The sequence below is a fragment of the Cygnus atratus genome, chromosome 7 (genome assembly GCF_013377495.2).
Source record: "Cygnus atratus isolate AKBS03 ecotype Queensland, Australia chromosome 7, CAtr_DNAZoo_HiC_assembly, whole genome shotgun sequence".
Classification (NCBI taxonomy): Eukaryota; Metazoa; Chordata; class Aves; order Anseriformes; family Anatidae; genus Cygnus; species Cygnus atratus.
The window spans coordinates 28,975,903-29,003,154 of NC_066368.1; the positions used below are offsets into that span (position 1 = coordinate 28,975,903).

General features: G+C 37.8%; 1 protein-coding gene across 4 annotated transcripts in view; it reads right to left on the minus strand.

The window, feature by feature from the left end:
• BICC1 (BicC family RNA binding protein 1) overlaps nt 1-27,252 on the minus strand; it is a 118,125-nt gene that overhangs the window by 35,272 nt on the left and 55,601 nt on the right. For all 4 annotated transcript variants that reach the window (XM_035540079.2, XM_035540078.2, XM_035540087.2 and 1 more), the window contains exon 3: nt 16,953-17,022. In XM_035540079.2, the coding sequence (XP_035395972.1) occupies nt 16,953-17,022 (70 nt within the window). The remainder of the gene's footprint in view (nt 1-16,952; nt 17,023-27,252) is intronic.

The window sequence follows — 27,252 nt, forward strand, 5'->3', positions numbered from 1 at the left end:
ACCAGCTGCCCAGTAGCAATCTGAAGTACAGTGACAAGATGCAGCATCCCACAGAGGAGCAGGGCACTCCAGTGGGGTCAGCAAACAGCCTCTGTGAGTGCAGGAGAATAGAGATGTGTCCTGATGAGCTAATGCTGGAGACAGTATTTAAGTAAATTTTATTATAGGGGAGAAAAGTGACTGTGTTTTTAAAAAATGTCAGCGGTTTATTGCTCATAAACCCTAGTGTGTGTTGTATCAATATCACCTGCCTACACTGCATTGGTGCACAGAGCATGCACAATGCAGAATAGCAGCAGCACGGTGCAGGGGGGTTCTTACATCCCTGACAACCCAAAGCTCCAGTCTAACAGTCCGCTGTCTAATACTGACTTGATGTTTTAGTAGATTCATAAAAACAAACTCAAGTTCAAACAGAACATGTTTGGTGCCCAAATTTCATCTACTCACCTATCAGATACAAACTACATTGCTTACAATCTATCTATATGCTAAGGAAGAAAAACCTCCTTAATCCTTTTACAAAATTGTAAGGTGGCAATCATTTTATTTCCAATGCACAAAGTTAAGTTATTGCTACACATTACATTTTTAAATATTGAGTTTGAAATTTGAAATGTAATATCAATATGTATTTTAAAATTACGGTAATGTTATAGTGTATAAAATTTGACTCAAAAATAGTTATGACTTTTTAAAATATGTATTTTAAAATCACTGGGTGCTTTTATTTTAAAGCCAACGTGATAATATGGAGACGTTTTTCCATTAATTACTGCTATGCAGGCTCTAATCTCCACAAAGAAAAAAAAGATTACATTAGACAGAAGGAAGGTGGAAACACTGCTTCCCCTAAAGCCACCTATGATGGGTCTCATCAGGAAAGAAAAGTAATTTAGTGGCAATTATTTCTGACTTTTGAAAGTTTCAGGATGCTTTTATACAGAGAATTTTTAACAAATACAAAATTACACATTCTCATCTCATAATTATCTGCCATTTCTTTGTTTTTAGCACAGTAATATTTGTGTGGCACTGTAACAGTTGAAAATCTTGCATTAGAAGGTAGTTCTTATTTATAGATACTAAATTTTCTGCAGAATGACAGGCAGGGTACCCCTGATATGGGAAGTGAACCTTCATATCCTGAAGACCAATGACCTCCCTGAAATTTCTTCTGTTTAACAAGGAGTTCATAGCAAGTAAACAACACACTGCTTATGCTGTTTCTCTGAGAGTAATTTTTCCAGGCTTTGCTTAAAAAAAGTTACCTGAAGCAGACGTCAAGTCTTAGCTTTTAAATCAGCCAACCAGACCTGAGCTGTTCCAATGAACTTGCTCTGCATCTCTTCTGTCCATCTGTCTCCAGCATTAGCCCAATTACAAAACTTACCTCTGATAAATTTATCTCCTGTTGAGCACCCATGCAATGTCAAATTCAGCAAAATCACTCTTATCTCTGCGTGCCCCAAATCTGAGTTCAAATAGAACGATGGGGCCACAGAGAAGACCAGTCAGACTCTGGTTTACAAGTACACACAGTATAGAGCACATTGCCAGGTACCTGCTAAGGGCAAGAAAGTCCTAAAAAAAATAAAGCCAAGAACAACACATAAGCTAATGCCAATTTCAGCTGAAAGATTGTGACAATTTTGTATCCCCGAGTAATTTAATTACAATAATATGAGTTTGTATTACCACATTCCAGGGCTTGAAATTTTAGTTTTACTACAGTTACTGCCAAGCGCTCTTACTGGACATTGAGGCCCTTGATAATTCCCTTCATAACACAACTGTGCTCGTATTTTGGCTCTGCCTTATCTGCCCAAGTATAAGCAAGTTGCTGTTCTGCACCAGAACACACAGCAAGCCCTGAGCAAAAACAGAAAAGCCTAAAACTTTGTTCCTACTCTTCTTACAGAAATGACCACAGTTCAAATAACTTTTCTGTAGATTTACTTAAAGTTCTTGGGCTTCCTTTTTTAAAAAAAAAGGAACCAAACATTCCCACCTGCTGCCTTGCTCACTGCTTAGAGATTGCTTTCGTAGACCATTCATAAATGTGACCAGAAAGTACTGTATGTTTCTCTTAGCCAATGCTAGTTCATTTCACATTTTTGTGTGGAAGCAGTACTAGATAGAGGATAAGCAGTGAGCATGGAAACCCAACAATTTCACCACAAACAAGATAAAAGACTCCAGCAAATGTGATTTTCTTTAAAAGGTTTCTCAGTTGTCACCTACACTGCACACAAAGGGGGGAGCATTAATTGATCTGTCTGCTTTCTGAAGTGGCAGCAAGCTGGAGGCTCGCATAAATAGCTCCAGTAAATGAACTATGTGCTGCCAGCTGCTGGCTCAAGGAATGCTGTGGATTTGTGAGTGTCAAACTGCTCTGATCGAAGAGAACTGACATGAACTCCCGTGGCCATGTTCCGCATGGCCTGGGACAGTCTCTGCTGTTCATTTATTTATTGCAAAACAGGGAGGAGTCATTTATGCCTGGGTCAGCTCCTCCAGAAACAAAAGAAATAAACGAACTTGTGATCTAAACACAACTGCTCTTTAATTTTTAAAGTACACAGTTACAGGGTTTGAGGATTTTTCTTCAAAATATGAGAAACAGTTTGCACTAACAGTTTCTCATTTATGAAGAAAGTTAACAAACAGCAGATGCAGCTCATAACACAGAGCCTGCAATACACGCTGTAATTAATCTGGCATTCCAAACAATAAACACAGTGTCAGCAAGAGACTTGCTTTAAATCTTTAAGTCAATTATGTACTGATAGCCTTAGCAACACATTCAGGAAAATATTTACCCATTTACAAAGCTGTGTTAAGAGGAGCCATAGTTAAACTGCTGTTCATCAGGTAGCCTGTCGGTTAATTTAGGAAGCTTGGCAGGCAATGAGTATGTAAGGTGAGTACTTGGAGAGCTATTGAGGGACAGGATCTTAGTAGTTTCAATGTACTCACAAGCCAAACATCATAAAGACAGAAGAGAGCAGAACTTATCCAGCTTCTTCTCTCAGCCTGATGACAGCAATCGCTCATGGAAGAGGGAGTGGATATTTTGTGTGCATGCATGCATGTTTCAGATGACAAAATAGACAGATATTGTCACTCCTGGCAAATTCTGAATAGAAAATAGTGAACTATAAGAAATTTGGGCCTTCAGGTAGAGAACAGGTGGTGGCAGCAGCTGTTTCATCTGAGATCTTGAGAAACTCAGTCTTTTTTCTCCACATTCTGCATTCCCCATTTAAAGTAAAAACCTTCCAGCATTAGTTTTCCACTAATTGTTTGTCTACAGCAGGAAAAAAAAAATTAAAACCCCTTTCTAGCATCCCCTACAAATCTGTCCAGTCAATTCAAGCTAGGAAAACACAGAGCAACAGCTGTGGACAAACAACATAAAACAGCTGAAAATCGTCCCTACAGTTTAGCTGTCTAAATATTTGTGGGAGAAGACAAGTTTTCCATTCAATGCAGAAAAGTCAAAGTTAAAATTCTAGCTTTCAAGTATAGTTAAATTCAAAGACTAAACATTGAGAATTCAACCAATAATGAAGTTATGCCATATTCAAGAAGCTGCTTTCAAATTGTTTTACTCTAACAAAATTCAGCCAAAATTGTTTTTGTTTACTGCTACCACCAGGCATAGGAGTCAAAATCATCTGCAAGCAAAGGACTTACAAGTCAAAGATGCCAAAGATGCTGCTTGAGAGAAGCTCGAAACTACGACCTAGCACCAGCATGTTGCCTTGGTTGGGTTGCAATTCCTGAATGCCAATGCTGAGCACAAGATAATGTCAATATTTTAATTAGTTACATTCTTATGTACCTTGCTGTTCAGGTAGACTTCTACCCTCCCGCTAAAAAAATAAAATAAAATGAAGAAGGTCAGAAAGCAATGAGAATGAGCTCAATACAATAGCAGGAAGAGAAGATTTGAAACTTCAAAACCTTTTCAAAATGAAACTTCTCAGTGACAAAACACAAAATTCTGCATCTCCCAGAAGTCCCAGTTAATTCATTCAGCTCTGCAGTCCCACCTTCCTTAGGTGAGGCACAGATCTCCAAACTTGTGCTCTGCACCTGACCTTTTTCTGCACCTCCAAAGGCCACAAAAGGCCAGGGGAAGCACTGCTGAACTGCTGCACATAATGGCCTTGTTTGGACAAACACAACAAATTTGGGTACCCTGACACCCACACCCAGGACAGCAGAACACTCTCTGCTCGTTTATAAGCATTGAGGCACTGTTAATGGCAGCACACTAGTTGTGACACTGAGGTAGCAACCATACGTTACTGGGGATGCAAAATAAAATGTGAAGGAAACTAATAAATGCCAAAATATCATGGAGAATCCCCACCTGCAAGGAACGCTCTCTCCAGCCCCAGCTCAGTGCTCACTCCTTTTCCCTACCAGCAGATGAGAGCAGAGCAGCAGAGGACACCACTTTCAGATACACATTTAGGAACCTAAATTTAAGTACTCAAACACAACTTACCAAGCATTCATTTTGAGCTGACTGTGATTCAAGTTGAACTAAAATTGCAGAAGAGGAAGGAGCAAAAATTATGCCAAAAAAACTCTGTTAGCTTTTCCTCTGTGAAATCCAAGAGAAATCTCTTCTACGACAGAAATGTCTGCTTCTAATCCTGTACTAAGCAGATGCTGATAACAAATGACCTCTCCTATTCCTACATAACATTATTACTTTTTAAAACATACGCAAGAATATTTCTTAAACTCTTCCTACTTCTTATGTTCAAAGTATGTACCCTGCTTTTGAATGTCAATAGTATTCTGTTGTCTTCATGCCATTTGCACATCTTGATAAATGCATCCTATTCCATCAATTAATGGTCACTGAAAACACTGACCAGTACAGGGCAGCATGTCAGAAAATTTAGCAGAAGGCAAGGTGCTACGTATCAATCACTTTAAGGATAGGAAGCCACCTGATCTCCCTGGGTTTTAGGCAAATTTCTTAGAAGCAGAGAAGAGAATAACATACACCGCACCTAAACATTTTTGATTTTTTTTTTTGTCCTAGGAAGTGTACACATTTTGAAAGTTTGGATTTCCGTGAAGTGACCAAATGTGTATTTATATGCATGTCGTTCATGTTTATAGTCCTCCAAGCTCCTGTACCCACAGACAGAAAAGTTAACGCTAACAACACTCAAATTTTCACTCCAATTATAATAGAAAAGGGGGAAAGAAATATACACATGCATGTATTTTGCACATGTAGAGTTTAGTACAATTCAAAAAATTTATTGCTAAAAAACTCTATGTGAACAGTTTGGCACAGCAATATTTTAAGCAAGTTCCACATGACAGCTTGCATTTTCTCGAAGCTCAATATTCTCTCAGCTTATTTTATTGGCTATTATTCTCCTCCAGTGTTACAAAACCAAGCAGTTTACATTATTTGACATTGCACTGGACACAAATCTAATAAACTGGATGACAGTTGCACTCAAATTGAATCCTTTTTATTGCTGTCTTATTTCACTTGCACACATTCCAATTCTGTTTTGCGATCTTTAGCAGAAAGCACCAATATCCTCAACTCCCTCAGACTAGAAACATGCTTTGTGTTCCCCATATTTTAAATCATACATATGTTTTGATGTAAGTCAAGACATCTGTTAAATCTTTAACAAACTGAAATTGTAGTCAGCTAGCTACATCTTCACCAAAGCTGCATAAAGATACTAGATAGGAAAAAAGCAACATGCTAGATATCTAATCAGCAGTTTAAGATAGTACTGAAAGTCTGCACCAATACAGTGCTGTTTACCAGCTTTTCTCCATGATACTTTGCTCATAGAAACTTCAGAGTTGAACCTGACCTCATTTCCAAGATGAGGATGTGTACTGGAAGTCCATGTCAGGCACCTATGGACACTGGGTTGTAACCCTCCCCTCCACTTAGAACGCCCATTTTTCACCCCTTCCTTCCCTTCATCTTCCTCTTTCCACCTCCCACCTGTTTTCCTGTTCTCTATATGCCACTTGCATAATTTACTCTATTATTCTGCTCTCTCAAAAGCCTCATTTCTTTAAGACTCCCACTCTGCCCTCATGTTTCCTGCAACTCATTTGCTGACCCACACCTCCATCTCTCCGACTCTCTCTTCAGTGCCTCCATCAGCCTCCCATTTCCTTTCCGTGTCTCTCCCTTCTCATTCCACTTCATCCCCAGCTTTTTCCACTCCCACAGCTTTACTCCCATTACCAAGATATCATTTACCTTTTCCCTTCCCGTGAGTTAATGTTGGGAGTACACGTAGCCAACAGCCCTCAGTAACTAGCCATGGTCAATCAGTGTTGGCAGGCTGTAGGGGTCTCCCTGGGTGAACCACACCAATTCAGCAGCTGCAGTTGCAGCCACACAGCCAGAATTGCAGCCTACCAGAGCACATGACAAACACTTGCCAAAACAATTATTTCTTAACTGCTAAAAATCTGGAAAAACAGTATTTATCCCAATAACACTATTTATGCCCTGGATTTTGCTCTCTTTGGATTTGAGTTGTTTTACAGGAAATGTTAGTCTTTCTCAAAAACCAAGAAATCAAATGACTCGCACAGTTTATACAAAGTTAAGTTTGTTCAGATCAAAAGCTTAGAAGTCAGAAAGCCATTCCATGCTGTCCTTATTTTTCAGATATTCCCTCCTATTGCTTATTCCAGAAAGATCATATGATTCAAATTAGTTTCCAGAGGAAGTCATTAAAGAGAGTTTCTATCAATGACGGTTCTGTGTGTTTGCACTTGGTCTTTGGCACAGCCCTAGGCTATATTTAGAATCTAAACTGTGAAGAATGTTTGAAACCAAAACAATTTGAAAAAAAATGAATTTATAATAAAATAAGATCTGCAGAAAATGGATGATACTCATTTAGATTTTGGTTCTAGAGAGTCTATAGGGGTTACACAAGTTTCAAGAGGGGAACTGGGCCACCAGCCCTACCCGCAACTCCCACAGGCAGCAGGAAAGCCTGAACATCAACTGAAGCACTGGCTCTCTATGGGGAAGATTGCTCTCAGGATGGCAACTACACATAGACAGTAGTACAGAACTGGAAAGACTAAAAACATGGGGAATTTTTTCAGGCATGAAATATTGTATGTTAAACATTATTCCTTCAGAGTATATAAATGTAGTGCTCTGACTCCACAGTAAAACTGGCATGGAGATATATATATCTTTTTTTTTTTTTTTTTTTTTTTTTTTTTTAAGATTAAGGGTCTGACACATTCAACTTGATTTCTGCTGTGTGCAGTATTTTCTCCATGCTCTTGAAAGCTGTTTTCAGGTCCTATCCCTTTCCACTCACGCCATTTTTGATCCAAATCAAAATATAACAATTTGCATCTTGTTTGCTAACCTAACACATCATTGCCATTCACTGACCAAAGCCTAATGCATAAGCAATCTTATTAAATTAGCATCTTTAACTAGGCTTACAATAAATTTCATATTAGTGTCAAACATCTGCATAAAATAACATTAGATTTGGATCCAGAACGTCTCAACTTTGGAATCTTCTAAACCCTTACGATTTAAACACATGGAAGCAGGAGTGAGTTACAGCTAGAAGTGAAACAACACTTGCTTTCTCAAAGCTTTCCCAACCAAATCCAAGATAAAGTATGTGCTCAAACAAAACAAAAACATACTGTGAGCTTCAAATGATGTTTCACACCTTCAGAGTTAATTTTCTCTTACAGGAAAAATCCTAAAAACTGTGGATAATCCCTTCACAAAAGAAAGAAATGTACTAATGAGTGGTAATAGTTAAAAAAGCAGACAGCATACAGCTACAGCATTACAACTAATTGATGACTGCAGCATCTTCCAGAGACACATTCTGAAGCCCTAATTGTATATGCATGTATTTATACATGATTGATAGGAATTACCTGACCATCACTCTGTATTATGACAATTATCAAGAAGATGAAGACTATTAAAGTATTTTTGCAATCGTATTTCTTTTGGTTGTGCTTATTTGATTTATATCAGAGCAAAATCAAATCAGAAACTAATTTTAAGCACTTCAGATGATCTGAGTTACAAGCTAGCAGATGCCACATTGACCAAATTAACTTTTATCTACATGGAAATGCCAAATAGCATTAGTTTTGCTACAGAACAGTCAAGCACAAATTTAAAAAAAATTCATTTCTCAGATTACGTACCACATCTGATTGAAACATAATTTTATCAAATAATTGCAGGTACAAGAAGTGATCATTTTTTCACCTCAAGAAGTCTTGTTTGCAAGAAACATTACAGGGCATCCTTCACCTCCTAACATGACGGCCTGCGGTATGTAGAAACATACCGTTGTGGAATTCATTTGCTTCTCATACGTACTATTTAAAAATAAAGTTACGAGTTTTAAAAATTTTATATACTTTTTTTAATAGCTGCTTACAGATAAAGTTATCAGCTGGACAACTCCATATCAGAACGAACCTTTTATATGTTTTTAGTGAGGTCAAGAAAAGCTGCACAGGAATTTTGCGGCATGCATAGTCCACAGCGGAGCTGGCATAGGCCAAGCCTGTCGTCATGGGGACCAGCAAGGAAAAGGCATTTAAATGCCAAGATTTTTCAGAAAACCTCTGCTGAACTGGTATGAAGTCATGCCTACATTTTATACCTTGGGAACCAGAACTAAACAGCTTTAAAGACCAATCTGTGACAAAAGGGTAGAGGCATCAATAAAGCAGCAGCCTTGACCTCCCTCTCCAGCAGGAGGATTTGGCACAGGGTGCACCAGGCTGGTGGGCTGAGCTGCCTGGCAGGTAGCTGTGGAGACACAGAGGCACAGTCAGGCATGCAAGAAAGCAAGAGATAAGACCACAACTGTGCTGTTCGGCAGCTGTGAAAACAGCTCTGTCTCCCTCATTTTGTTTCTGGCTGAAGTGGTTCCTGTTCTTCCCTTGGAAGAGCACTTCCAAGTACTTGAAGAAAGTGCAACCCAGCACAACTTTATTGTTCTCTGCAACTTCAGGAATAGGGTCACTCTGGGGGTATGGCAATCAAAAAACATTGTGCCCATTACTACCATAGGAAGTTGCCTCTAATTGATGCACTAGGACCCTGTTACCACTTACAGATGGGGAAAAACATGGAGCAGCTTCAAAAGGTTCTCTTCTAACAACTCTGTTGACCCGCGTGCAAGCAGCTGGAGGACTCCCTGCCCAAGACAACAGGCACCCACCGCACAGAGCCATGCAGCCTGACGGGCAAACCTCATCCACAGCCATCCTCGTGTGGGCAGCACCAATGTGCCTGCAGGCAGGGCCCAGGCTGGGGTACGTTATGGGATCTCTGCAGACCTTGTACAACATGCAGTAGGGCATTTGCCATTTGAACCCATGCTCATGTTCATCTACACTGGAATCAATGCTGAGACAACAGAAGATTACACCTTGAGCATGAACTGATCCAGAAGTTACCTTTGTTTTTAAGCACTTCAGCTTCTAAGCACCTCACAGAGGTTTGGCTGCTTTCTGTTCGTGCAAGATCTGCATCACTTGACATCTATAGTCAGATATGATAGAGCACATCCTCAAAAGCTCAATAACACCACTGCAGGTCAACAAGGGTCTGACTAAAATAAATTAGCGTAAAACAAAGCTCTGAACTAATTACGTGGCTATTCATAGCATAGAATTTAAGGCAGGAAAATGAGTTGATTGCATCCCATGTTCTCCTTCTTGCACTGTCCATTTGTTTTGCTTTGCCTTATTCTGAGAACAGCAGAAACTACAATTATTTTAACCAGAAGCACCACGCAGTGAGATCGAAGGAGGTCAGGAACAAAAGCTGACCAAAACTATGAAAAATTACTGTTATTTTTGCTGCATTAACCAGTCTGAAGTATTTGGCAGTCCTGTGATGCAGTATCACACCTTCTCTGGTAGGGATGGCTCAGCATATAAGATTCAAATGTGAAATAAAATTCGAAGAATGCATTACTACACTTACAGAAACAAACCGTGAACTGCTTTTATAGTAAGTTAGTTTTTGAACTTAAAAATAAACTTCACAATCTGATAAATCGGCTACATAGCTGGATACTGGCAAGCATATAAGCAATTCCAGCCCATTAAGCTTTGTTTCCCCATTATTCACCATGTCGTTTTTATGGAGTTTCAGAGATTATGGAGGGTTACAAGTAAAAAGAATTTTAGAATGGAATGAAATTAAAAATTTGTCATGAAATTTCGATAAGTGCTTATGCACTTAAAGACCATTAACACAGTTTATATGGGCAAACTCTCTAGGAAAGTAGCAGGATTCATTTTTATCTTCAAAGAATTAAGATGGTATCAAGTATAATTAGGAAATCTAGCCTTTGCCAGAACGTGTTTTTACGCAACTTGAACCATCTCTGAAATATATAATCAAATTTCTACTGAAAAAAAGTATGCCGTGATGTTGTAGCTCAGGTTCATACACAGCTGTAAATTCCCCTTTCCCTCCTCTCATCCTGAGATTTGAATCTCCATTTGCCAAGTAGAACATACATGACAAAGAAAAACTTATTTGAAACATACATATTTTCAGATTGAGGCCATAAACCGTCTAAATCTATGTAAAGTAGTCTGTGAACACTCTGAAACTCACTGTCCATATTCAATGAAGAGAGATGCTTATTTTCCTCTCTTTACACACACACACTTTTATTAACTTTCCAGACTAGATTCATATTCTCCATGAAGAACTGGGTAACTCACTACATGCTGGACAAACAGCTAAGAGGCTCATGCACAGCAAGGCTGGCTTGACATCATCTACTCTTGAGAGTAGCAAAGTAAGTTAGAGATTTTTCCAGTTGTTTTGTGAAATAACTGTTTTCTATACTTAGAACAATAACAAACAAAATGAAGGAATTCATCCTCACCATTCATTTCTAGGAATGCTTTTAGAAGTGTTCTTATGACATTGTACAGAATGTAACAGCTATTGATAGGAAAGCACAGGTACATATTCTAATTTTGTTCTAATTTTGGTTAAAAAGTAAAGCAGATCATAGTACATATGTGCTATGAAAAAGAAAGAGGATCTAACCTCTCTTTAGTCCAGAGTAACGAAGTCATTTAAGGAAAATACAGATGAGAAAGCCACGTTATGGTTATAAATAACATTAAGTAGGAATAACATGCACAAATAAAGCCTGAGAATAGGCAAACACTCTAGACTTTAAGAATAAAGCAATCCTAACAGGCATAGCATGCTCTCTGCCTATAGATTTGCACACACATATATAGCACAGCATTATATATTTAAACTGCAAGGTCAGTGGTGTAGCTGCCAAACTGCAGGAAACAGCCTACAGTTTCCAACATTAGCAGTTAAACAACACAGAAGTAAATAGCCTAAACTATTAGGTAATTTTTAGTTACTTTTACTCTTGTTAGACTAAATTCAGACTTTTCCAAATTCTTCGGGGAAATTTCAGATTATAGAACTGCACTTTGCAGACATGCCAGCCCCTGAAGCACACCAAGCCACCCAGTATTTAAAAAAGATGGGCATTCTACTTAGTAGGATACACTAGAACCCTTTAGTATTCCAGCATTCTCAGTGATCACTGGAAGTAGGAAAATCTATTTGTTTAGCTAATGCTTGCATTTATTATCAAGTAACATCAACACAAGGAACTCCTGCTGTAGGGGTCCCAGACCACTTCTTTATACCACAAACTTTTCACAGTACTCACAGTTTCTCACCTGCTGCCTCATTAGTCTCAGTACTAAATAATATTTGAGGACTATGTCCGTGACACTTCTGTCTGCTACCGGATCTCAGTACAGAATGGTGGGTTATATAGTTCGTAAAGGAAGGATACAATTAGTCAGTCCAGTAAGTGGCTCTTCTCCTGTGCACCAGCAGCGAGCTTACGTACCTGCAGCCTAAACTAGGCATTCAAACATCATTTTCAGTGACACAGAAGGTCCCCTCCTCCTCCTCAAGTTTTTGTCACCAAACAAGAGCAATCTCTTTTCACAGGACATCGCCGCGGTCACCACAGAGGTCCCATGCAGTGGCAGAATTAGGTATGGCCAGTGTAGGAGGGAAGGCAATGCTGCATGGCCACCACAGGCCATGTGCAAAAAGGAGCATTAAGAGGGAGCATCACAGTCATCTATAGTAGAGAGGTGACAGATAACACGCAACTTCCAAACTTCCTGCCTAACCTGCACTCCTTTTTCTTCCAAGCAGATCAGACCCATGCTTGTAAGAAAGCACCATCTACAAGCAGGGAACTTGCTACCTGAGAATGAACAGCAGCAGCTGCTTGCCTAACCACATTTGTGGGATCCTGGGCAGGACTCGGTCTTTGATTCCTTTTTCCATCCACAGGAGTATGACTTTTGCACACACTGGAAGAGGTTATGGTGCTGTTTAAGACTCACAAAACTCTTGCAGGATGGTGCTGTATGGGGGTTATCAACTCTCCCACTTTCACTTCACCTTAAAATACTGGGTTTGAACATGACCATTCAACACATTTCATCTGCATTCATAACTACACTGGAAAAAAACAATGCTGAGGTGTTCTACATTTTTATGCCATGTGTTTCACTGAAATTTCCATTTGGAAACAGCAGTCTTTCCTTTGTGTGAATTTGCGATTCAGCTCAGTCCCAATATCGAAAGCTGAAATGGTCAGGGATGCATTTGTGTATTAAGAAATGAGGTAATCTCTCCATGGAACATGCTTAAATTATGAAGTGCCTGCACATGTGACACTAAAAACTGGCAAGTAAAATGCTGAACTGCTGATATGCAAGCCAATCCTCCATGTTTAGTTGTGTTTTTTTTTTTTTTTTTAATCATCATCATCATCATCAGAGGTTTAGGGACTCATAATTATCCCTGTTCTGTAAGCTCAGTGTAATTTGCATTTCCCTTTACCATCTCTTTTAATCTCTCCAAATTTTCCCTGCTCTAACTCTCTCAATTTATTCCTGCCTAGTGCCACTAAGTTTCCATGAGCTGAAGTGATTTCTTAGGCTGACTGTTGGCCCAGCATTACTGCAGGCCTGCCCATGTTCTCAGCACATGCATGTCCCCCTAACTTCTTTATAGCTGTTGAAAATAAAGGCACACACCTATACAGAGAGGAACAACATCAAAAGGAGGAATGAAAAAAGATGAACACACATGAAATCTCAACTCTTGCATACGCATTCCCTGAAGTTCCAAAGAGCACCTAAAAGTGCCCAACACACGCTGCCGAATAATGTGGTCTTCACGTGCTCCCACTGCTTTCATCCATTCCGCCTTAAAAGTTCACCCAATCACACAGCAAAGCAGACCGAGGATACAGTTTGGGTTACAACAGCTAGCAAGTGCACAGAAAAAACTATCCAACAGCAAAAATTCTCCACGGTTAGTTTTAAGCCAACCTGGTCTCCTGTGTGACAATATAAACAGCAGTGGCAGCATAGCATAAAGGGCTAACAGTAGAGCAGGATGAAGAACAGGGCATGACAGTATTTGGAAAGGGAGAGGGCAAAAGTTTTAGCTCTAACTAAATATGCCCTGCTGTGAACTTTCATACTACTGAATAAATCTTTTAAAGACAAGCATTCCTAGGCAACATTAACCATACCAGAGAAAAAAAAAAAAAAAGACACGTTGACAGCAAGAGGGAAAATAGAAAAATTCCTGTTTGTCTGTTTGACCATTAATTCACGGAGCTTTGGAAGATCTGAAGCCTCCAGAACATCAGTTGCTGGTACGCCCTGAACACCTCCTCTTGCACCCCCCATGTAAAAGCAGAGGCACACAACTTAGGACATGAATTCTGGTTGTTCCAGTCATTGGCAGAGAGGGATCGGGCATTACAGAAGTGTTTCAAGTTGTTCCCCCTCTAAAGCCTTAATGGTACGCAATCTCCTCGTGAACCTGAACAAATGGCTTTCTTAAAGATGCTATTGGAAGACTTATATCTGTTTGTGTTTTCTAAACACACATTTCAAAATACTTCACCCTCATCACCCGAGCAAGACTGCAACATCTGGTATTCATTACAGCCAGGAAATTCCCGTTTTGGCCTTTATGAAACTATTGAGAGTTGATAATTGATTTGTGAATTCTAGCCTTTGTAAAGAGCTATTTTTGCAATTTCATATTAAAACAATTTTTAATTAGCAAATTGTTTAAAATCTGCATATGCTAAGTAGAGACGTTGGCATTTTCCAATTCAAAATTTTTATCAAGTTTGAGTTAACAAATCCCCATTACAATACACTACACAGTTATTTCACAACCATTAATTTAAAAGTTGTAGTAAGTATAAAACAAAATCAAGTTTAGCAACTTAGAGGTCACTACTCTGAATGCTTCAGCTTCGTCACAGCAAATTTCTCCTCAAGGGATCAGAAGAAGGTTCAGGGTCTTGTACAGAACATAATCTTCAGATCCTGACTGACCCTTCTGATACACAGCTTGTCTACAAATCTCAATTTATGTGCAGTAATTAGAAAGAAAATATGTATGCTGTCCTTCCTGAAATAGTATCAACATCAAATTAAAAACTGACAACAGCGAGAAGAGCACTACATAAAGCCCTAAACACTTCACAGTAGACTCGATAACATGACACAACCAGCATGTACAGAGAAGTCTTCCTAATGGTTTTTCCTTTAGGAATCATGATTTTTTGATGTGTGATACTACTGATACTGCAGGCAAGCTATATTTTATATTTATTCATACAGCTAAACTATATGAAAAGAAGGTTTAATTTGACTATGATAATATGCAGTATACAACTGGTTTACAATATTGTGCATCAGTAACTGCTTCTCCACCAACTGCTTACCAGGCACTCAATTGCCAGCCAAGGAGATGGGGAAAACAGCATGTGCTCAGAGTTCAAGTCCGCAGCGAGCTGTCCGGTTACTTGTTTCAGACTCCCCTCTCCATCAGAAAGTATCATTAAGCAAAGCTGAAGTATGTTAAACACTTGAGAATATTTTCCCCATATAAACAGCTGCTGTGTCCACAAATGGAAAGTTAGAGAACTGCAAACAATTGACACCAAATGTAAACAGAATATATTAACTACACTATATTTCACAAGAAATAGGAACCTTTAGGTTAAGGGACTCTTTGCACACAAACTGTAATTCACTATTGTAGGTGAATATACAGAACTTCCCTGGGCAAAACCAGCCAGAGAGTAAAATCTTGACTCAAGAGCCACCCTGCAGTCCATGGACATTTAAAACTTTCTTTTTTAATAGTTCAGCATATTACTAAAATGCCTCCTCATTTGCAGCCCATCACTATCTAAAGTATGTTTTGGCATGAGGACTTTCCAGGATATTCACTCCTATTACAGATGCACTCAGTGTGCCCTACTGTATTATGTGTTTCTTCCCCCCCCCCTCAATTTTTAACTTTATCGTCTCATATCTTTTAGCTATTTTATTATCCTTGGTCTTCAAATTCATCCCATATATTTACAGAGCTTCATCTACAATCTAGCATTTTCTCTTGGAGATCACTAAGAAAGGTTTAAATTAATTTACATAATGTGCATCTCTAAGTACCAATCCAGCATTCCAGCCAGCCACCTCTCTTAGCTCTCTACACAGATGCTTTTCAGCTTCAGAACTAGGATCATTTAACTTGGAAAGAAAACAAATGCAAGTACTGCTTTATTTCTTCTTTTACTCACTTCAAAAATAAAAAATAAAAACCCACACACTTCTCCTGCCTCAGTTTCCTGAGGAGCTTTAGCTGTGTTTTGATTCATAGCACAGTACGCAGTAGACCACAGGATTGCACAAAGACCTTGCTACTCTCACCCTCCTATAAACACTAGTTCCACATATGAATATATACATATGATACTTGCATTTTTTTTTCCAGTCTGAATTCTTCCCCCATTTTCCCCTCTCAAGTGTTTTTTTTTTCCTGTACAGGTGGAAAATTTGTACTTCAATAGCATGTGGGAAAGTACCTCAGAGACCAAATCTCATTTTACTCCATGTTATTAATCCTGCACTTTTCTAAAGAGATTATTTTTCTTCTTGTAAGACCTTCTTCACTTACAAAGGTTAGCCCACATCTCCACTACATTCTAAACAAAACATACAAAGAAATTATTTGAACTCCACCTTTTGGGGTTTTAATATATATCAGCCTGAACAAAAATACGTGAAATGTTGAAAAACATACCCAGTTTCATTTTTTCTGCAGCTGAGGAATTAAGTATTACTTTCATTCGGTCACAACCTTTAAGAACAGAACTAGAATGCTTATTTCAGAAAGAGATCTTCCAGATGATATAATCAATACATATGAATAGCCTGTACTTCCAAAAGAAGCATAATTTCAAACAGATAATACCAGCCATTAGTAAGGAAACACTCTACTTCCGTTTCATTACGAAAACAAAGAAGCATACAGACTGTTGCTGTGAGGAACACAAATGGAATATATTGTTCTAACTGGGCTTAACTAACACATATTTTACTCTATAAAGCAAAACAAAAAACAATAACAGAACACCCACTAATATACAATATTATCAGGAAAAATACACAATATTATCAGGAAAAAAACTAGCGTAAAATAAAGCCATTCAGGTGGGATGTAGAATTATACAGAAGAAAGCAGGCATGCTAAAGACAATATGTACATCAGTGTTGACAACATACCTGCAGAAGCAGAAGTTACTTAAAAATGGATTTGTACATCAGATATCTATACAAAGTTGAGATAAATTCAACAAGAAATTCTCAAAAACAGAAGACCGAAATAAAAAATTTCAGATGCCCACTATTGATAAGGTGATTCTAAAGACAGAATTGCTTGTTCCATGGCTTTACTTCTTTAAGAGCTAATCCCACCCAATAAAAATAAAAAGAATGAAACAAAATACCTTTTTTCGATTTTGCTCCGATCTTCAACTTTGATGGCCAAGCAATCTGTGTATTTGTTTCTTCCATAATCTATTAAAAAAAAAGCATTTAAGCAAAATTAAGTTTTTATTGCTCTTCTACAAAGCTAAGAGTTCATTTTTGCAAAGGATAAATTTGTTCACTACTTTTAATCTATCAATTATTATTACAAATTCATGACTTGTGCTAATGATGGTTTTCTTGAGAGGAATTTGTTTGGTGACAGATGGAGCTGATTTCTGATAATTCAAAAGAAATTTGAAAAGCAAACCAAGAATGCTGCTCCATGACCGTGAATTTCAAAAGGCTACTGCTAGCCACAACATGCTCCAGGTCCATCTCAGAGTGAATTTCAAAGCTTTACAGTTCAATAAAAACATTAAGTTATCTTAAGATAACTTCTAAGTAAAGACCATCAAATTTAAATCAAGTTCTTTTGAGTTGCCTTAAGATGCATCAGTTTGCGTTTAAGGCTTTTCATTGTTGGGTTTTTGTTTTACCTTTACCTGAAAGCAATTTTTCACTGTAAGCCTATCCAGGCCTCAAAAGTTTTACTTCCTGTTTTAGGAAGCTCAGATAAGAAATTCAACAGCATTTAGCATGACACAATGCAACCCATCTGTAAATCTCAAGCTAGTTAACAGGGTAAAAACCATATGCGTGCAAACACGCACTTGGAAAACCATGTACTTATTTGGCTCAATGTAGCCTTCTGTTGCTTTCTCCATTTTAGAGAGTAAGTCCGCTGGGCAAAGGAACATTCTAATAGAATTGTAAAATGACAGTTACAGTGCGTCACTAACACACAGTATAAATATGGGAGAATGAATCAAATAACACCAAAGACTTCACACACAAATTGAAATTCAGTTCTAAAGAGCATTGGGCATGTCTACTGAGACTGAAGAACTTGTCTTCTATACTGCGATCTCATCAAGAAGTACGATGATCGAATACCTCTCATTGTATTTAAGAATAACTGATCATCATGAATACAAAGACAGTATTTCATCATGAACACCTGCAGAAATGAGGAAGATCTGTCCTTATTAGTATATGACAAAATGGTTATAGAATGCCAAGAAAACACATGTACTAAAATGAACAAATAGCATCCTAAGCTGCATCGAGCAAGGCATTTTCCCAGGGTTCTTTTCCTGGCAATAGATAAAGACTTCAATTAGATTCCCTTCACCTCCTTTCCCCCCATGCTGAACAAACCCTGCTCTCTCAGCTTCTGCTTGTACATCCGCTGCTCCAGGCCCGTGACCAACCTGGTGACCCTGCACTGGAGTCACTCCTGTTCGTCAGGGTCTTTTTTGGGCTGAGGGAGATGCAACTGGATAAAGGCCTCCGTATGCTGCCATCAGTACCCAAACAGATGGGACTAACCAATTCCTAACCAATTCCCTTGATATGCTGGGTCATGTCATTTTAGATAGCCTATACAAAAATAATTTTGCCAAGAAGAGGGTAGTAAGTATTAAGAAGGTTATTGAACACACATAATGGCAACAAGTACACAAGTATTCACTGTAAATTTAGTCTGTAAAGTGAAAACAAAATGTAAAATCAGAAGGACTAAAATAATACCTGATTGACCCAAGTAAGAGGTAGGAATAGACAAAGAGAGCTTTTCAGATGGCAACTCTCAGGGTCTGGTTCCTCCTATATGAAGGATATTTGATCAGCTTCCATGAGAGGGGTAAAAAATTCTCATACAAATGAGAATTACAATGCACAAAAAAATGGATACTGTCCAAAAGAGTCAACTCATGAAAAGTGGTGGGGGTGAGGGAATTAAACAAAGCAGTACATTTTAGCATTTCTTGTCATGAGCAACAAATGTAAGCAATAATAAAAAAAGTCTAATTCCAAAATAAATTAGTCACATCCAAGAAGAAAATGACTGCAGTGAAAAATCAGCTACAATACCAATAAATTTTCAATAGTAGTGTAAGTCACAACTAAGGCCGACTTTGCTAAAAACTCCTTATTCTTATCTTCTCCATCCAAATCCCCAGTACACCAAAACAATTTCCAGATTAGCACACCATGTGGAAAAACTGAAAGTGTCAGCCAGACTTCATTATACTATATTTTTGGTTTAAGCAAATATTGGATAATAAGTTACAGCTGAAATAAGACGTTTCCAGGAGGATGAAATTCTATCAGCAACATAGACATACTTCTCACAATTTTCCAATCCAGATGTGAAAAAAGTTATTTCAAAGAATCCACTTGTGTCTGATAGAGGGCTTTGGGCCAGGATTATTCTTAGTTGTGCAACAGGCAAATAAATACACAGAAAATAACAAGGAATTAACTAAAAGGAGCAGGGAGATGCTAAAACAAATAATGGATGCAGGAGTGAGTTTTAAAAGATTCAACATAAAGGGAACCACAAAAGAGGAGAAAAAAAGCGCAGTGAGTGATCATCATTCCAGGCAAGTGTTATGTCCCATCAGTACTTCACCCACTCAATAAAGATTGGAAACTTGTGTCTTAAAGAAATTAAGTCCTCCTTATATCTAATGATTAAAAAAAAAAAAAAAAAAGAAAGCCCATGGCTTCAGAGACGCATACATTCTGGAGACACACAAAAGAGATGCCTGACGAGATCTTCAAAGGAAAAGAGGTCTGACTGCCAGTCACTGAGATTTGGCTAATACCTTCAAATTCTTTTAAGAATGCAAGGCTACAATTTACTACATTAGACCAAAAGGAAGGCTCACAATTTGGTCACTATAAAGACAAGTTTATCTCCTGTCTTATGTAGTTACGCAGAAAAATGTCTGGATGCATTTAAATTACGTGCATTTATTGAAGTATTAGCATGCTTAGAGTACTACTGGCTTTGAACTCTAAACAGTAAACTTCATGATAAATTCCAAGCTGACTGTAATCATCATCATCTTTTCCATACTTGAAAACCTCATATTACATAGGAAAAAATAAGTTTTTGCTGCAACGCTTATTTTTCACCCATTAAAATAACTTCTCTTGCTTGTCAAGGAATTTGAGATCACAACTGCCTAAAGAGGTTTGCCACAGAAAATAATTTGTTTATATTTTTGAGAAATCACAATTTTCATAGGAACCCTTAAGCAGAGTTTAAGCTGTATTTCAAAAATAAAGCTCATGTACTACAATAATCAGAAAGCTCAAGAAGTTATATGACGAGGACCAAAATTGCAAAAAGTTGTATTTTGTATACTTCCTAACTCAAGTCACCTACTTGTTTTTTTCGTTGGCATTGTTGTTTTTTGTTAAATAACAAAAGCCCCACCACTATTTACTGTAACAACAGGAGGGGTCACAAATCTCTAGAAATTCAGAAGCTGAGTTTGTCCTATAGCTGTTAAACTTGAAGGTAACAATCTTGAAAATTGCACCACAGTAAAACTCTGCATAGCATAGACCACCACGGCATCAACTTTTAACTGTATTTTAACATTCTAACCAAGACAGTTTTAAGTGTAAAAAAAAAAGTATTACCCAGGTGTTTTTTTTGTTTTTCCCCACAAAACACCTTTGGAATCACTCCATAAAAGCCTCAACAGCATGTTGCAATGGAATACTTATTAGTGTAAACTCAGTGTTATGCCACATACCCTGAAAACAACAGCACTGCTCTCAAATAAGCAAAACAGAACACAGAACTTGCTCTGTAAGTGATATATATATATATATGCACATACATACACACGCACACATATATAAAAACAGAAGTTTTAATTGTACAAATATTTCAGTTACAAGACATTTACAGGAAATTCAGTCTAGGGATGAATACATCTGAGTTCATGACCAGTTAGACTGCTAAAGAGCACCTCTGCCTAGGTTTCCCTTCTTTTCAAATAAAATAAATGGTAGGGTTTGTACTAATTGATACGCTCCCCATCTTGAAGGATCAGCTGACTGAAAGAAGGATCAGGCACATTTGGCAGCAATATTTAATCGCATAATAAATAATCTCAAGGTTCTTCTCCTCAGAATGAAAGAACTCTTAAATATTATTCATCTCCATTTTCACTTCTCTCAAAAGAAATTGTGGTATTTATGCAGCCAAAATATACAAGTTACTCTCAGTGGGGAATACACAGAAGATGACACAAGATACTGTAAGACACACAAGAAATGGAGCCGTGACCTGACCCTAAAATCTGACTCCAGTTGCAGATCACTGAGCCTTCAAGAAAAAAAAAAAAAAAAAAAAAAAATCTCAGGCAGCTTTCAGCCTCCTTGCATTCCAGCTACTCTGAATTTATTTTAAAAAAATATAGTTTACGCACTTTGGAGGGTTTTTACATTAAAATATAATTTCCTATTGTCTTAAGTTGTAATTTTTGTATAGCTGATTTTGGATGGAATCAGGAATGCCCTGATGCAAAGAAACAATGAACGAGGACTTTGTTAAAACCCTCAAGTATTTTACAAAAAGCAGATTAAAAAACAACCTATTGATCAGGCCTTTCCTCATTTAGAAGCAACTCATGAGATGAAAGCAATATTATTTATCATTTGTGTTATGAAGTTATCTTTTTCTGATTATCTGGCCTTTGGGATTCATGCATCTCAGCCATTTCTGCCTTGCTCCTTATTCACAAGGAAAGAGAAAACAGGTAAGAAAAGAACCTGCAAGTTTTTGCACCTGCCAGAGTGGGCACTTTTGCAATTGTTTTTCTCAACTTTAGCTCAGCAAACAGCTCATTCAAACTGAAGTGACAAAAGAAACTTCTCAAAACTGCAAGTATAGCTGTCAAAAATATAAGAACACAACCACCACCAAAACCAGAAAACAGCCATTCATTTTGTCAGTGATAAATCCCTCTCTTTCAGCATGGGAAGTTAGTAAGGTTAAACTGAGGAATCTAAGTACAACAGAAAAATATGCCTTTTTAACAGTGTACTTAAACAATGAAAATGTTCCAAGTCTTAAAAAGCGTAAATTCCATTTTTAGAACACATGCATGTTTGTCTCAATCTATATTTAAGAACGTAACTTTTTTCCCCCCTCTTTAAATACCCAATAGCAAGTTTTGTAGATACCCTGAATTTTTCACGCTATTAAAAAACATAGAAAGTAATTAAATTACACATCCACTGGCAGTTCTCATTCATTTGTCCAGGTAGTGTTTGTTTCGAACAGATCAGTTCTTGTCCTCAAAGCCTTTTCCTAGTTTGTCTTCGCACATTAGAACCAAACACACACCTAGGCTCAGATAACAAACACCACCAAAACCCCATCTTAGTTTAGATGGTACTTCACCATCCATTGCCTTCACACAACTGGCAGGTTCTAGCACAATTCTCTTCAGCCCCTAAAATTTTGCACACCTAGCCTCTTGCATCAATGAGAAAGCCACTCTTAACAGACCCAAAACACAACCAATACTATTTTTGAACAACAAGACGTGGAAGAAGTCAGGTGCTCAAAGCTAAGTCTCTTAATCCCTTGCGGCCGGCTCATGGGTCACGGTACCCAGAGGAGGCCTGCACTGCCACAGCAGCCCTCCGGGGCACCTGGGTCATTGACAGCAACACCAAGCACTAAGGAGTAAACATATAAATTACTGCAACAGTATACCTTGTTTTCAACTGCCAAACAATGACAGTTACCAGCAAGCACTTGGCATTGCTGCTTGGACTATTTCAGAGCCCACCACCACACACCACTGCTGGCAGGGAGACAGCAAATCCTGTAACAGGGCCTGGTGACAAACACTCCAAGCTCAACATCCTGAATAACATATTTTAGCTAAAGAGTAAAAGACACCAACATTCCAATAAAATTGAGGATATATTATAAGCATGGATATTGGATTTCAGTAAGCAGAGATAAGGCAGGCAACAAATCTCCATTTTAATTTGCCACCATGAAACAAAAATCCCTTCCCCAACAAGAACCACCTCCAGCATTCTCAAGGCTAGAGGCAAAGTTACTTCTTGCCAAACAGCTGGAGCAGATAGGTTAGGTAAATTACACAAAATAAAGTTAAACTGAGTAACTACAGGTGATCATATCTGTGAAAACAAAAGTTATTGTCTCTGAGGCAAAATAAAATAGAGGTAGATGAGAAGCAAGGGAGGAAACGGAGCAGTGATTCCTGTAGCTTGCTTTACCCTTCTCAAAGTGACCTGAAATCCCTTTGGGGGAGTGGGGACAGCTCCTTCAGCAGGTTAAATGATGAAACAAGAAAAAAAACTGTAGGGAAAAATAGTGACATCCTTCTAGATCTTGGTTTGGACTTAGAAATTGCCTTTTCATACAGAAAAAAACACACCACCATGTACAGTCAGGACAAGGACTGAACCATGCTCAGAATACCTTTGGAGTCCTTCTTAATGTTATTTCCAATCCTTGGTTCATGTCTCAGAGACCAGCTCTTAGTATAAAATCATCTTGCAGCAAGGAAAAAAAAGGCATGACCAAATAAGATACGATCTTTCCAAGCAGTATGAAGGTAAAATGGAAAAGTCTGAGATAATGTTAAAGTAGCAAGTCAAGGGAAAGAGCAAACGGGGGAAAAAAAAAAAAAAAGGAAAATCTAAATCAGAAGAGTAAGACACTGAAGCAAGAGACAACATGTAGATGGCTCAGCTGCAAAACAAGTCTAAAAAATATTTACAACAGCTGAGTTGTAACTCAAGCAGATATTGGAGACAGACAAAAAATGCACAATAGACTTTACTCATCATATTCCATTAGTATACCTCAGACCAGCAAGTATAAGGATGCCTCTAGAGAATTATTACTGGCAACAATACCCTGTTGAACTTCAGAGCCAAATAATCTGCAAGTTCAAGATGACTTCCAATCTCCACTTTAACACAACATCAATTAATACCACTTTCTCCACTGACATAAGAACTATAAAGCTCTTGGAGTCAGCAGAAACCCTCAACAGCTACCTATAATACAAAAAAAAAAAAAAAGTACCTCTCTGCATTAGCATGTACTGCCAAAATTACTGCAAAGGAGAAAATCTCATGTATGGGGGTAGGATGAAAATAGGGAAAGAAGATAAACAGTACCATTTACATAAAAGTCATGCATTCTTTATGGATTGCATTTTATGGATATGCAATTCTTTATGGATTACCATGATTTGTTAAATTTATAGAGAATAACAAGTACCCAAGGAATCATAAATGACTGCTGAAGGAAAGGTGATTGATAGTTGTTACATCACTGTATCCACATCCATTTTTAACATCTGATTTTGGGAAACAGTTTCTCCCCTGAACCTCAAGAAAATTTGTTATATCAAGTTTGCAGAAAACAAAGATGAAAGCTACTGTGCAAGACAGCACAAAAAAATGAAATCCAGGACCAGCAATAGCAAAAAGGTAGTAACATGAAAATGGCCTTTCAAAATTTGACAAATACATTTTTCCATAAACAAGCAATATTGATGGCATGTGGTGTTACTGTCATAAAAATTAAGATTCTTTATGCAGATCCAAACCACTGTCACACGATTGCTCATTAACACTTGCAGGTGCAGAAAAGCAAGGCAAGCGTTTTGTTGATCATCTGGACTTCACCAACCTCCACAGGTAGAAGGGAAGACTCCTGCCATTAACAGCCACCCAGAATCCTCTCAGCACAACTGATCCCTGAACTCTACAGCACATCTTTTTGCTCTTCTCCAGGTACTTTTTATTTGCTTAGTTATTCATGGGGAATACATTGTTTAAAGGATAAAATGGAAAATATTTAAGCAGTGAGGTTAAATCACAATGCTGGTTGAGTAACTTTAATATTAAATAACTGCAGAAGGTTTCTAAGAAGGGTTTTGAATGATAAAGTGTGCTTTAATGACAAAAGGTCTATAAAGTCAGATGCCTTTTTTTTTTTTTTTAAGGATCATAAAACATGTCAAAGCCAGGTTTCTTACAAAAAGGAGACCAAAACACGGTCCAACTTTACGGTCATCCACTACCTGATACAGATTTTTAAACACTTATTTTTCCAAGTGTTATACAAAATATTCTTCAAGATCAAAATTAATTCAGTAGTTAACTGAAAATACTATAAAAGATACTGGAGTAGTCTGATTACATTTATCTTATCAGAAGATAAAGATCATACTAATTTCATGCCTGTTAGTTCTCCTTTATACCTCAAACTACCTCAAATACTTAGTAAAATTGGTTAACCAGAATCAAAGCGACACATAGGACTGTCAATCTTACACTGGCTCAGTCCAGCGTAAACAATAAACATGGAGTATAGCTTCCATTGAAATAAATATATATAAGTATGTATTTGTTTATAAGCAGGAGAAGATCTGAGCTGAAGAGTCACAGCAGACAAGCAAAATCCTACAAGGGCTGATACTTGTTGTTCTTTTAAATGAAGATATGGTGAAACAGCAGTATTTGAGAGGATGACTAATCCCTGAACAAGAGTTTTGGCAGCAAGAACAGAGCAATGGGTGTAGCTGGAACCACAAGGAATATTATATTTAACGGCTTGTTGGTTTTGTTTATTTGTTTGGGGGGGGGGGGGGGGGGGGGTACGGACAAGGATGGGAAGGAAAAAATAAGATACAAAAGCAATTGTGTTGTTAACCCAGGAACTGGCAATTCAGCCTCTAAAATTGGTCAGGCCAGAGTAAGTGTTTAAGATGCCAAAGCCAGAACACATCAAAGGTAGAGCGCACCAATGGTAGAGCACCTGTGTTTGGTGAGGAAATATGGGAGATGTAAGACATGGTGCAAATATATAGCTCTTCTGAAGGGCTGGCCCACATTTTGAGTACAGCAATGAATTCTTAGCCCAAGCTGTGCCCCCATCTCCCCTCCTAAGGTCTACATATGAAATTCAAGATCAGAATTTCCTGCATACGTTGGAACTACTGCACACACAAAAAACACCCGCCACCACTATACTATGTGTCTGACTCCATAGCATTCATGTTACTTCTTTGCAGGTAAAAGCAAAGAAGTATTTCTGAACACAAGCACTACTAGATGGCACCAAGGCACCAACAACTTTTAAGCTAGAACAGAATTTAGAGTTCAGTCTGTGCTCTTCTGTAGCAGAGAAAAAATCATCTGCTATTCAGAGTGGCTGCACAGTGAGCATTAAAGCTATAAAACATAAGAAACAAATTTGTACTTAATATAAGTTGTCCTAGATTAGTAGTTTACTTAACTATTTAAAAACACGCAACAAAATCATGCATAGGGAAGACAAGAACTGATCCCTAGTTGCGTAAATTTCTGTGTAGCAAGTAACAGTATGAAAAAAGCCTTCCCATGTACAAGGAGATGAATGCATGCAGCTCTTGTAGGGTGGGGTAAACATATCTGATTTTCTGATTTTATTTTACAACTGTCAGAAACCCATAACATTTAAAGTCTCTCTATGCAACTACTTTGCTAGTCCTTCTCCTGTAACTCTACCTGTATTTGAAAAGGGTTAAATATATATACATAGCCATCTGGGAGACTGTATATGGAATGGATAAGGTTCAATATTGGCAAAAAACAACAACTTCATGATTCCATTACAAGTTATTTATTTCAGTATTGCAGGAATTTGATCTTCACATATTAATGTGCTTTTTGTTAGAAGGGTTTAAATTTAAAATTAGCTTCAATAAATGCTAAAGTAACTTATCCAAAAAAGTCAAAATGTTTCATAGTTTTCCAACTAATCCAGATTCAGGTACAAATGCAACCAAAACCATATCTATTTCCAAATCACATACATCTACAGCTTCATGTCAAACTAAGCAAAACACTAATGTGTTTTCCTTCAACTTCTCATGACTGATAATTTTGTGGTCTGCATGTACAGACTTTGAGACTTCCACTAGCAAGCAAGCAGGATGTTTTAATGGGCTATATCTCAGAATAAATTAAGTCTAAAGAAACTCATCATCTTTGGTACATATTCATAGCTATTTCTAGTGAGAAGAAAACTTGATCAGATGCCCTTACCTATAGAGAAACATTTAAGCTTTTTCTTGAATTGACTTCATTGTTTTGTTTACCCTGAATGGAAATATAAATTCAAGGTGACAAGTAATGATTTTATTTTAAATAAATGGCTGAAAATATAGTACAAAGTGTAAAAGGTTTATCTAAACATGCAAAAAAGAAGCTAGCTATCACTGCATCTCTGTGTACAGCATTAATGAGTTCCAAACAAGTAACAGGACAAAAAAGGAGAAATTTATCTGAGAAAATTATTTAACATTGAAGCCCCACAGCATGTTCCTGGAAGAGCGATAGATAGGTAGCCACCTCTCCTCCCTTCAAAGC